The 13,069-nt window shown below is 40.3% G+C and overlaps 1 protein-coding gene across 1 annotated transcript; it reads right to left on the bottom strand.

Moving 5' to 3' along the window:
• Positions 1-4,812: 4,812 nt before the first annotated feature.
• LOC132712185 (vomeronasal type-2 receptor 26-like) lies at positions 4,813-11,118 on the bottom strand. The gene is made up of 5 exons (XM_087881739.1): positions 10,881-11,118; positions 8,995-9,162; positions 8,057-8,133; positions 7,411-7,540; positions 4,813-5,839 (listed from the first exon to the last, which is right to left on the bottom strand). Exons 1-5 carry the CDS (start codon positions 11,116-11,118, stop codon positions 4,935-4,937), a joined length of 1,518 nt encoding a protein of 505 aa, XP_087737865.1. The 3' UTR covers positions 4,813-4,934.
• Between the last annotated feature and the right edge of the window lie 1,951 nt (positions 11,119-13,069).

Here is a 13,069-nt window from a genome sequence, read left to right as displayed (position 1 = left end):
TGCCAAATGCTCAGAAAGTTAATGACTGGTTCTCCTGAAGTGGTGCGAATTGGCTGAATCCCACCAATCCCACTTACCTGTGGGACCTTGTAGATGCTGAAGATGGAGGCCATCTGCCTTGAAGATTTGGGGATGAAGCCACCAATGACAGAGAGCAGAGTGTCCTGCCTGTCACATTTATAACCTGGAATCATTCGGCCTCGTGTGGAGAGCAGGGAAAGGCTGATTATTGAAATACTTCTGTCAATCTGATTATTGTCAGAAATGTGGAACCCCAGTGTGATATTGGGGAGGAGAACCAGATCCTTGTTGACCTCTCTGACTGCAAATACCACGGCCAGGAGCTGCTGGTAGCTCTTGGGTATGAGTCTATTGTGAGTAAAATCATGGGGGAAATTTTCAGAAAAGGTCATGCTGTTGTATTTGCCTTGCCTTGCCTTTTTTTTTTTTTTTTTTTGGTGTTGGTTGGAGTCAGAAGTCCCAAATTTCATTGGTTTGAGCCCATAGACGTTTCTTGATGAAACTTGTATGACTTTGTGAGAAAGGAGAAAAGTGTCTCTTTTCACATCACAGAACAATTTATACCTTCTAAAGAACTTTCCCTCTTCACTTTGCTGCAGTGGTTGTAATCCTTCCCCGTTCTTTTACTGGCACCCCAATTAATTTGGTTCTCTCTTGGAGCATCTTTTTTAGTGAGAGTCCCAGCATCTACAATAGTGGCCAAAATTGTGGAAATCTTTTGGGGAAAGTGTATTTTCTAAAACTAGCTAATAACCCCACTTTATTAGGAGTAGTACCGTAAAATTATATATCAATGGGAAGATAATTTAATCAAGAATGTAATGCAATAAGTTTTATGAAGGATTTGTTATTAGAATAGCAGTTAATGTATAAAGAAGAAAAGTAAAACTCATAGACAAAATGAGATATACAAAAAATATCACCATGTCAGTTAATCCTTAGTTGGGTAACCTTTAGCATGGATTAAGGCAGGGGTGGGTTCTATTTACCTTTACCACCAGTTTGCCAATCCATCTTGAAACCTTGTTCTTCTAATTCTTGCTTTGTTTTAAGTTCACCCTTTTCATCCATTAATTCACTATATCTAACAATTTGTTCCCGTCTGAATACTATTGAATATGAAAATGCTTCAATTGTAGATACCCAGACTGGAATTTTCAAATAATGTTTTTTTTTAATCTTCTCCCAATTCAATAACAGAGCCTCACATATATAGTGTCTTCTAAAATACCCCTGTATTTTTGTTCCTTTATACCATAAAAAAGCATGTCACCCCATCAACAAATCATGTCCTTCTAGATTCAATAATCTAATATTTCCTAAAGGTATCCATTCTTTAATCCACATCAGGCTTGTTGCTTGATAATAAAGTTCCCAATTAGGTAAACCAAAGCCTTCCTGCATTCTAGCATCTTGTAATAACTTTAATTTTATCCTCGCCTTCTTCCCCTCCCAAATATAGTTTAACACCATTTTATTCAAATCTTCCAAAAAAATCTTTCCCCAATCTAATTGGAATTGTCTGGAACAGATATAAAATTCTAGGCAAAATATTCATCTTTATAGTTGATATCCTACCAAGCAAGGAAAGCTGCTAATTTTCCCATTTCACCAAGTCTGCCCCCATCTGTTGCTTAAGTTTATTATAGTTATTTTCTTTAAGTGTACTACACCTTGCTGTCAAATATATTCCTAAGTATTTAACTTTATTAGCGACCTGAATCTTTGATATCTTCATCAATTCTTCTTTTTGCTTTGTCAACATATTTTTGGTCAAAATCTTCGTTTTATCTTTATTAATTTTCAAACCAGCTACTTTCCCAAACTCTCCAATATTCTCTATCAAAGTATTTATTGAGTTAATGGATCTTCAATAATAAAGACCAGGTCATCAGCAAATGCTTGCAATTTGTATTCTTCTTTTCGAATTTTCATTCCTTTTATATCTTTTTATTCTCTAATATTTCTATTTAAGATTTCTAATGTCAATATAAACAACAGTGGGGACAGTGGACATCCTTGTCTGGTACCTTTTCCTATCTCAATGGAATCAGTCAATTCTCCATTTATCATTACTTTTGCCTTTTGTTTGTGGTATAAAGTTTCTATTGCCTGAATAAATTTTCTTGTGAACTGGTCTGAACCGGGGGCAACCCACCACTGAATTAAGGCCTTACAACATCCTCCCATGGAGTAAACCAAGTCTTTGAGTTCTGCAGCTGTTATAATGTGAAACCAAGATTGAATGGTTGCTTCTAGTAACTTCGTTTTTTTGCTGGGTCACTTTTGACTAACAAAAGTCAAAAGTGACCCAGCTCCATAGATTTTCAGCTCCATAGATTTTCCATTGGGAGAAGGTTTAGGCTATTCCCAGGACATCCCAGCAATGGAATATTGTTACCTTGAAACTCAAAAAAAAAAATGGTGTCATTAGCCATCAAACCTACAAAATACACTTTCCCCAAAAGTTTTAACCACTACTGTATTTGTTAAAGATTGTCAATCCTGTTGATTCAAAAACTTAGCAGTTTTTATGCAACTCCTGGACACTGGAAAAGAGTTGAGCTTCTCTTTAAGCTTCTCACCATGACGTTCTGTCCAAATGAATATTATAACTTAATTTCTTCACTTGGCCAGCACAATTTCTAAGCTCTTGTCCTGCCTCACTTTTATTGTTTACTGATGAAAACTTCTCTATAGAGAATTTTACATATTTTAAGAGTTAGGATCTTTACGGAGGAAAGGACAAAGATTTGAACAGTACTACATGCCAGAACAGGCATTTTTCAAAAGAGTCCCTGAATTTAAAACAAAGGAAATAATTATCTACATCATACCCCTCCAGGTGAGACTTACACACTTTGCAGGTGCATAAAAAGCAAGAATGGGTCTTTTTGGAAGTCTGGAACAACTGAAAGAGTCATGATTCCCAGGTGCACATTTCCACCAATAATGAGATCACCAGGCCTATAGTAGCTTTCCTGTGACTGGAAATAATTCCTCAACACACACCCAGTTTGCATCTTCTTAGCAGCAGTTGGAGGCAGGAGCCAGAAGAGCAGCAGCAGCAGCAGGAGAGGCAGCCCAGTCATTCTTGTCACCTTCCCTCCCAGATCATAAGTCAAGGTTTTTGGAGAAGCCAACTTGCAGGTAGCACTTGAAATCTCACCAAAGCTTTAGCACAATAGACACAACCCATGCTACCTGGATGGCTTCAGGGAAAATTTATATCAACCATGTTTCCTCTTATCTGTGTTCAGGCTGTGGCCAAAGAGGAAACTATGATCAAGCCCAGAAGTTTGCTATTTGCAAGACAACAGTAGGTGACAGACATGTCCTGTCTCCACTGGGAGAACTAGGGGCATATTTTTTTATAACAGGTTTTATCTTGAAAGATTTGTGAGGGTAGAAATCTACAGGGGATACATTAACAATTACTGTTCTGACATATTGTCCTGGCACTAGAAGGGGAAAAAACATGTTTATATCTCTTGTTGCTGATTCACAGGGCAAATTGACTTGAGAGTCAAGGTGAAGCTGGGTGTTTGAATTACATGAAACTGAGCAATTGTGTCATAATTTGTTCAGATATGACTTAGAATATCGTTATTGTCTCTTTGAATGTAGGCTAATCGGCATATATTAAAATGAAATTTCATTGCATACAGCTCTCAAAGGGTTACTATCCCAATACACACTACATGATGAAATGAATATGTTATATATATATATACATACACACATAAATAAATATGCATATACCCACATATATTATACGACAGAGAAATAACACAATCTAGTTTGGATGAATACATGTACATGGCATGAAAAACTAATCTTGCAAGTTTGCCAGATGGATGGCCTAAGGAACAAAGCTGTTACAGAATCTGGTAGTCCTTCTAGAAATACTTTGAAACCCCTTGCCAGTGGGGAGCAAAAGAAACAGACCCTGGAGTGGGTGTGTGGGGTGTCTGACAATGCTTTGAGCTCTAAGCACAGAGCGCTTAAAGCAGCATACTGAATAATGGGAAGCAACCTTCCTATAATTTTCTCCACTGTCCTCACCACTCTCTTTAGGGACTTTCTATCTGAGGCACTGCTGTAAAAAGTGGCCAGGACAGAAGGAGAAAGATGTGCTCTTCTCATCTGATGCAAGAAATGCAGACTCTGGTTTGTTCGCTTCAGTAAGGATGATGTCTGGAGAGACCAGTTCAGATTGTTGGTTATCGGCACTCACAGATAAAACCTCTACAGTAGAATCATTGATACTGAGTGGAGTATGACCATGCAGGCTCTTTCTAAAATCTACAATGACCTCCTTTGTTTTATCAACGTTTAGAACCAGGTTACTTTTCTTGCACCAGTCCAACAGAGCCTTCACCTCTTCTGTATAAGCATCTTCACTGTTGTCTTGGGTAAGACCCACCACTGCCGTGTCATCCACATAATTCACAATATGATTCATAGCAGATTTGGCACAGCAGTCGTGGGTTATCAAAGTGAAGAGTACTGGACTCAAAACACAGTCCTGTGGGAAGCCTGTAGTCAGATGGAGTTGGAAACTTTTCTTCCAACTTGCTCAAACTGGGACCTATAGTTGATAATCAGGGATGGTGGCAGTGTGTGATGTCAGTTCACCTCCTCATGGTGCACCCTGGATAGCATGGAAGTGTGACCTAAACAAAACCTCAGAGCTCTATGAAAAGAAACATGTTTAAAAACATAAATAGTTAATCCAACCCATTTTTTAAAAGTGATTTGATAAAAAATAAAGGAAGAAACTGTACAGGTGGAAATTATTATCCACTTATTTAATCTCAATGTTGATTTCCATGTTCATTACCAAGTCTTCTCTGGGGACAACTGTCAAAATGCACCCAAGCCAAAATAAAAATTCCCAAATCCCATATAAATCAGAGATTTCTGTGCTTCATTATATTTTCCCTACAATTCAGATGGGGTCTCAATAAGATAATGTAGCATTTGGGGGAAAAGATACAAACCAAAAGACCAGCTCCAGAGGCCAAAATGGAGAAGATCTCCACAGCCACCATGGACTTTCCCTTGGTGCTCAGATAGCTGGGGAGGAAAGTGATCCAAACACTGCAAAAGACTAGCATGCTAAAAGTGATGAATTTGGCTTCATTAAAGCTGTCAGGCAATTTCCTAGCCAGAAAAGCCACTGTGAAACTGACAAGGGCCAAAAAACCCAGATAGGCAAGGACAGCATAAAACATTGAAGCTGAGCCTTCATTACATTCCAAGATGATCTCTCCTATCAAAGAGTGGAAGTCCAAGTTAGGAAATGGAGGAGATGTTGCCAGCCAAGTGGCAGAAAAACCTGCTTGGATCAGGGGACAGCCTAAGACAATGGAGTTGGTCGGTGGTTTTCCTAAGAGTTTCCTTGTCTTGTTCCCAGGTTTAGTGGCCATGAAGGCCAGAACCACCGTGACCGTTTTTGCCAAGACAGAGGAAACTGCAAGGGAAAAGAGGATGGCAAATGAAGTTTGTTGGAAGAGACAGGTGAGCTTTCTGGGTCGACCAATGAAGAGGAAGGAGCAGAGGAAGCAGAGCATTAGGGAAACCAGGAGGATGTAGGTGAGATTTCGGTTGTTGGCCTTGACAATCGGTGTTTCGTGATGTTTAAGGAAAATCACCAGGACTGCCAATGTGACCATAGAGAGGAAAAGAGCGAGACATAATAAAGTGTATCCCAGGGTGTCTTGATAGGCAAGGAAGTGGATCCTCTTGGCAATGCAGTGGTCCTTGTGCTCATTGGGGTATCGGTCTTCTGGGCAGAGGTCACAGTGGGCAGCATCTGAAATCAAGAGTCTTTGTTTAAGGATTTCAGGGGCATCTGCCATATGTGTTAACCCTCCCATCAGGGTGACATGACCGCAGACTTAGTGATGGAATGAACTATGTGTATTACATAGTGGATCAAAAAGAGCACATAATCCCTCATGATGACACTGAGGGTAGATTAGAGACAAGAATCAGTTCATCCTCAGCTGTTTGATCAGTTTATTCTGGAATAAAGGCAGTGTTGGGATTCAAATAATTTAACAACCAATTCTCTGTCTAATGGGCTGGTGAGGAAGCGTGGATATGGTGGGCATGGCCAGGGAGTGTGACAGGTACCACTCAGCTTCCTACACACACACCCCAGGAGCAAAAATGGGTTGTGTGGGTACTCCTGGAGGGGGCGGGGCAGGGAGGGGCCAGCAAACAATTTAACTACCGGTTTGCCTAAATCTGCCCAAACCGGCTGAATCCCACCACTGAATAAAGGGTCTCTCCAATCACTGGGCACATTAACGCCTATTGTACATTTCAGAATGAGAGAAACTATGAGATGTGGGTTTTTTTCAAATTAACATTGAAACCCACAGAATTCTGATAGATCTGTAAGGCAGGAATCTTGCTATTTTCTTTATGCGTACCTTGTTCATTCTTCTGGGCTGAAAGTGTCACAAAACGAGAAAAGAAAAGGACGTGCAGCTGTATATTGAGTATTGTAAGGGAGAAAGGTCTCTTTTCTCATTCAAAAGTGATTTGCCAGGAAATTGATTGTAGGAGAGAGAAAGGAAAAAAAGATGCAGAGACAATACAGCATTGAGAGCTTCCTGGATCAGCATCTCTGTTTGTATTTCAAATCTGCCCATTCAGATTGTTTTTCCCTCCAGGAGAAGGTTAGTAGATAGCTATAAATCAATCTACTATTTTTCCTATAGATCTATCAATTTCCTGGGAGATTAGTAGTGCTGAAAAAAGAACCACCTAAATAATAGAAAATAAAGCTTGAATCTCACACTCCCATCCAGTGGTGAAATCCAGAAATTTTTACTATCAGTTCTGTGGGCATGGTTTTGTGGACGTGGTATGGCTTGGTGGGCATGGCTTGGTGAGCATGGCAGGGGAAGGATACTGCAAAATCTCCATTCCCATCCCACTCCAGGGGAAGGATACTGCAAAATCTCCATTCACACCCTACTCTGGGGCCAGCCAGAGGTGGTATTTGCCAGTTCTCCGAACTGCTCAAAATTTCTGCTACCAGTTCTCCAGATCCTGTCAGATCCTGCTGGATTTCACCCCTGCTCCCATCCTTTATGAAAAGATTGCTAGCTATTCTTCCAATGGGATGCGAAAATACAGGAAGATAGGCTAGTAGGGTTCCCATATGTTGTTTCCTGAAATTACCCTGCATTAAATTGGTTAGGAGCAGGAAGTTAGCCTGTGGGCTGAGTTTAGTTCCATAAACTAAGATGAGAACTATGAATACTTCGAAGCACGTCAATCCTACCAAAAATTGATTAATATGAAAACATATTAATATCTGCTGAACGGTGTCCTTGAGCATGGAAGACCTCAATTTGAAGTGTGATCTACCTGTTTGATCAGAAATGGTCCCTTCTGGACAAGGGTCACATTGGTAGCAGCAAACCTGCTGGCCTTCTGGAACTCTTCTCCTCTCTCCTGCCTGGCACCTCTTCATGCCACACCTGGCAAAGGGCACCTTCTAAAAGGCAAAAGAGAAATGCTTGAGAAGGTCTAAGCAATGAACATACTTCATTATTGCTTTCCACATATCTTTTTCCGTGTTCAAAATAAATGGTTCACCATCATCTACAAGAAGTCAGGAACATCTCCTGAGGGATTAAGGCCAGTAGCATTCCTGACCAAACAATGGATACTGGAGATTGGAACTGGGAGCTTAATCTTGAGAGAAAGGGGAAAAAGCATTGAGCTTTTAAAAACAAAGATTCATGAAGATCCAACTGAACAGGAATGGTCCATGAAAATTTTGTTTTTGTGTCCTCCAATTGCATCCTGGGTATCAAGAAGAAGTCCTTTCCAATCCTAAACCTTTGTAGACCGGCCACATATCTACCTCAATTGTGTTACACGCGAAGGTTTTTCCAAATGTCCGCATGATATATAATTCAATAGTTCTGTTTTCAGTTAGAAAGATATTCTGCATCCCTGGGAAAGAATGAATCTTTCCCTAAATTTAGAACATTTCCTTCCATCTCACCTTTGTGACCCAGATGATTGCGTCAGAGTCAATGATGAAATCTTGGCCTGGGAGAGCCCCAGCATCTAGTTTCCCAACTTTCACAGGGACAAAAGATTGATTGGGGAGGAAAACCCAGTTGAGAAGATCATATTGAGCAGACCCAAGTCCATTTTCTGAGAAGGAGACTTCATCTCCAGCACTGTTGTTGAACTGGATATTTCTCAAATAGGCAAGGATCTGAAAGAAAAGAAACATTCAGAAATTAAAGTAATCAACCAGAAAGTCACAAATGAGACATCATGGCTTCTCTCATTCTGTGCCAGGTCCCATTGATCTCTATGGGGACCTTGGCATTTTGGTGGGAGGGGGAAGGTTTGGAGATATGCTTATATGGGGTTTTCCTTTGGTCCTTTCTCTGCTTTGATGGACCTTTGGGGAAGTTGGGAAGGGGGAAGAATGTGCCTCTGGCCATCTGTTTTTTCTCATCACCGGAGGCACCTGGGAACTGCCTGTTATCACCTTCTTAGCCAAAAATTATCACAACTTTGCACCTTCGGATTGGCTCAAAGATTAACTGGACCTTGGGAGGGGCATCAAATTCATTTAATGACCACAGCTCAACAACTGTGGCAAAAAATCTCTTAAAATGGGTCAAAGCTCACTTAACAACATGCCTTGCTTAGCAAATTTTGAACTCAATTGTACTTATTCCATATCGTTACACTGTTGATGGTAGCATAAAGATATGGAATTGGTAAATTCAAGGAATACATACAGGAAAGTTTCTTTCTAGGGCTATGGACTACCTAAAAAAGTTACATAGATTACCTGCCAGGAATGGACATTTGATATCCTCTTTCCAAGTCTCATCTTTGATGGTTGGGCTCTGGATCCAAACAGCGCATGTAATGCATGTGCCAGAGCAAAAATGGCATTGTAGATATTGTAACTTTCACCTGTCATGCTTGTTTCAAAAACATGAGCGGGCACATTTTGTACATTCTCCTTTCCTGTACATTTCTTCACCATCTCTGGAATGAATATTCCTGGTCTGTGTATCTCACAGTCAAAGACCCTTTCCCACCACTGTGGGAGGAAGATGTCCCCTTTTGGGTTCAAAGGGTCTAAAGATGTGAGAAAATGGATGAATTCTGAGATATCCCCTGTGTGGTCCCTTAACTGCAAAGCCCCATGGAAGGGCTTTATAAGTGGCAATGCATCTTTAACTGCCCCCACATTATGTTTCCATTGGGAAGTTAGGATCCAAACTTTCTGAAGCATTGACTTTGTTGACGTTATGTGAAAATGCAAAGCTGACTGTATATTTGCATTAGTATGAGGGTCTCCAAAGAGAATAATCACTTCAGCTTTACAACAGTTTTTTAAAAAAAGAACAACTGTTTTCCATGTATTGAAAAAATCATCCGATTTCAATATTTCAGTGAAGGCCGCACAGATCTCCTTCTCCTTGAGCATTGGCATCAGAGATGAGAGGAAATGTTCTCCACTGTCAGCTTTGTTGGCCACCAGCCCTACCCAGTTCCACTGGAAATACAGAAGCAGCTGGACTAAACCCACATACTGAGGAAATTCCTTGGAATTAATCCTGAAGAAGGAAGGATAAGCTCTTCTCTGTCCCTCAGAGAACTCAAAGCCAACACCGAGCTAGAGAAAATGAGATTCTTCTTTTAAAGACAAAGTAAGTTTTATGTAAGTTTTAAGGGTCACCATTTTATGATTGATGGCTCCATTAGTCAGCCTAATTCACTCTTACTGGCACCCTTAAGCTTCTTCCTTCTTAGTGGAAAGTTATATATTTTGCCTGGTTGGGACAGGTCAGAAGACAAAGATACAAACCATTCAACTGATAAAGGGAATACATTGCACTGAAAGGGTGGCTAAAGTATTAGTTAATTAGGAATACATAAAAAAATCCTCTTGGCACAGTCAGTGTTTAGGAAACATCTCATTATCTGATTCTATCATAGAATAACAGAGTTTGAAGAGACCTTGAAGGTCTTCTAGTCCAATCCTCTGCTTAGGCAGAAAACCCTATATCATTTCAGAGAAATGGTTATCCAATCTCTTCTTAAACACTTCCAGTGTTGGAGCATTTACAACTTCTGGAGGCAAGTTAATCATTGTAACTGTCAGGAAATTTCTCCTTACTTCTAAGTTGCTTCTCTCCTTGATTAGTATCCACCCATTGCTTCTTGTCCTGTCCTCAGGGGCTTTGGATATTAGCTTGGCTCTGTATTCTTTTTGGCACTGAGATATTGGAATATTGCTTTCATGTCACCCCCTAGTCCTTCTTTTCATCAAACTAGACATACCCAGTTCCTGCAACTGTTCTTCATATGTCCATTGACAAAGGTGGGGCGGGAGGGAGGAAGCTGCTTTGTGTTTAAAACATGTTTCTCCATTTCTCATTCAGGGAAATATAATATTCTGCCTTTTTTTTAATATTTTCCAAAATATTTCATTCTTCTAGGAGAGAGGTAGGAGTTAACTTCCTACAGAACTGTGTTGGCTTTTTGGCAGTTGCAGCACACTGCTGGCTCATATTTAAATGATAGTCATATTATATAAAAAATTACTTTGACACATGAAAATAAAAATAAATCCAACTGTCATGTGGATTCTCTAAGTCACATATTTGTGATGTGCCCCAGTAAGCATCTTTGGTTTCTCTCTGTTTTTCCCTTGTTTGTCCATGTCCGTATCAAACATTGGAAGCCCCTTACCTGTGGGACCTTGTAGATGCTGAAGATGGAGGCCATCTGCCTTGAAGATTTGGGGATGAAGCCTCCAATGACAGAGAGCAGAGGGTCCTGCCTGTTACATTTATAACCTGGAATCATCCGGCCTCGTGTGGAGAGCAGGGAGAGGCCGATTATTGAAATACTTCTCTCAATCTGGTGATTGTCAGAAATGTGGAACCCCAGTGTGATATTGGGGAGGAGAACCAGATCCTTGTTGACCTCTCCGACTGCAAATACCACGGCCAGGAACTGCTGGTATCTCTTGGCTATGAGTCTATTGTGAGAAAAATCATGGGGGACATTTTCAGAAAAGGTCATGCTGTTGTATTTGCCTTGCCTTGCCTTTTTTTTTTTTTTTTTGGTGTTGGTTGGAGTCAAAAGTCCCAAGTTTCATTGGTTTGAGCCCGTAGACATTTCTTGATGAAACTTGTATGACTTTGTGAGAAAGGAGAAAAGTGTCTCTTTTCACATCACAGAACCTTTTATACCTTCTAAAGAACTTTCCCTCTTCACTTTGCTGCAGTGGTTGTAATCCTTCCCCGTTCTTTTACTGGCACCCTAATTAATTCTGTTCTCTCTTGGAGCAGTTTCTTCAGTGGGAGTCCCAGCATCTACAGTAGTGGCCAAAATTGTGGAAATCTTTTGGGGAAAGTGTATTTTCTAAAACTAGCTAATAAGCCCACTTTTTTTGGAGTAATACCGTAAAATTATATACTGTATCAATGGGAAGTTAATTTAATCAAGAATGTAATGCAATAACTTTTATGAAGGATTTGTTATTAGAATAGCAGTTAATGGATAAAGAAGAAAAGGGAAACTTGTAGAAAAAACGAGATGTACAAAAATTATCACCATGTCAGTTAATCCTTAGTTGGGTAACCTTTAGCATGGATTAAGGCAGGGGTGGGTTCTACTTACCTTTGCTACCAGTTCGTAAGAGGATTGCACGCATGCACAGATCGCTGATGACGACATACAGGGTGGTTGCCAGGGCCTCCCGCCGGTTTTACTTCCGGTTCTTGTGAACTGGTCTGAACCGGGGGCAACCCACCACTGAATTAAGGCTTTACAACATCTTCCCATGGAGTAAGCCAAGTCTTTTAGTTCTGCAGCTGTTATAATGTGAAACCAAGATTGAATGGCTGCTTCTAGTAACTTCGTTTTATTGCTGGGTCACTTTTGAGTAACAAGATTCTTTAGTCAGCTCCATAGATTTTCCATTGGGGGAAGGTCTAGGCTATTCCCAGGACATTCCAGCAATGGAATATTGTTATCCTGAAACTCCAAAAAAAAAAAAAAAGTAGTGTCATTAGCCATCAAACCTAAAAAATACACTTTTCTCAAAAGGTTTCTACAGTTTTGGCCCCTATTGTATTTGTTAAAGATTGTCAGCCCTGCTGATTCAAAAACTGAGCAGTTTTTATGTAACTCCTGGACCCTTGAAAAGAATTGAGCTTCTCTTTAAGCTTCTTAGCACGACCTTCTCTCCGAATTAATATTAGAATTCAACTTCTTCACTAGGCCAGCAGAATTTCTAAGCTCTTGTCCTGCCTCACTTTTGTTGTTTACTGATGAAATCTTCTCTATAGAGAATTTTACCTATTTTAAGAATTGGGCTCTTTACGGAGGAAAGAATAAAGATTTGAACTAGATGCCAGAACAGGCATTTTTCAAAAGAGTCCCTGAATTTAAAACAAAGCAAATAATTATCTACATCATACCCCTCCAGGTGAGACTTACACACTTTGCAGCTGTGTAAAAAGCAAGAATGGGTCTTTTTGGAAGTCTGGAATGACGGAATGATCAATTACTCCCAGGTGCACCGTTCCACCAATAATGAGATCACCAGGCCTATAGTAGCTTTCCTGTGACTGGAAATAATTCCTCAACACACATACACTTTGCATCTTCTTAGCAGCAGTTGGAGGCAGGAGCCAGAAGAGCAGCAGCAGCAGCAGGAGAGGCAGCCCAGTCATTCTTGTCACCTTCCCTTCTAGATCCTAAGTCAAGGTTTTTGGAGAAGCCAACTTGCAGGTAGCACTTGAAATCTCACCAAAGCTTTAGCAAAATAGACACCCCCCATTCTCAATGGATGGCCTCAGGGAAAATTTATATCAACCATGTTTCCTCTTATCTCGGTTCAGGCTGTGGCCAAAGAAAAAACAATGGCCAGCTGAGTCTCAGCAAACCCAGAAGTCTTCTATTTGCAAGACAAGAGAAAGTACAGTCATGTCCTGTCTCCACTGGGATAACTAGAGGCATATTTTTT

This window comes from Pantherophis guttatus, chromosome 1 (assembly GCF_059756535.1).
Source record: "Pantherophis guttatus breed Tessera chromosome 1, ASM5975653v1, whole genome shotgun sequence".
In the NCBI taxonomy this organism is placed as follows: domain Eukaryota; kingdom Metazoa; phylum Chordata; class Lepidosauria; order Squamata; family Colubridae; genus Pantherophis; species Pantherophis guttatus.
The sequence above is the reverse complement of the archived record's forward strand: the minus strand, read 5'-3'. Positions and strand labels throughout refer to the sequence as shown.

Bases quoted from the DNA above. Each gene is read 5' to 3' on its own strand.
- LOC132712185 (XM_087881739.1), bottom strand. From the start codon at position 11,118: ATGACCTTTTCTGAAAATGTCCCCCATGATTTTTCTCACAATAGACTC. The intron at 9,163-10,880 runs GTAACAGGCAGG...TCACATCTTTAG, and splicing joins GATGATTCCAGGTTATAAAT to ACCCTTTGAACCCAAAAGGG. The intron at 8,134-8,994 runs GTGAAAGTTACA...TCCCTGTGAAAG, and splicing joins TTTTGAAACAAGCATGACAG to TTGGGAAACTAGATGCTGGG.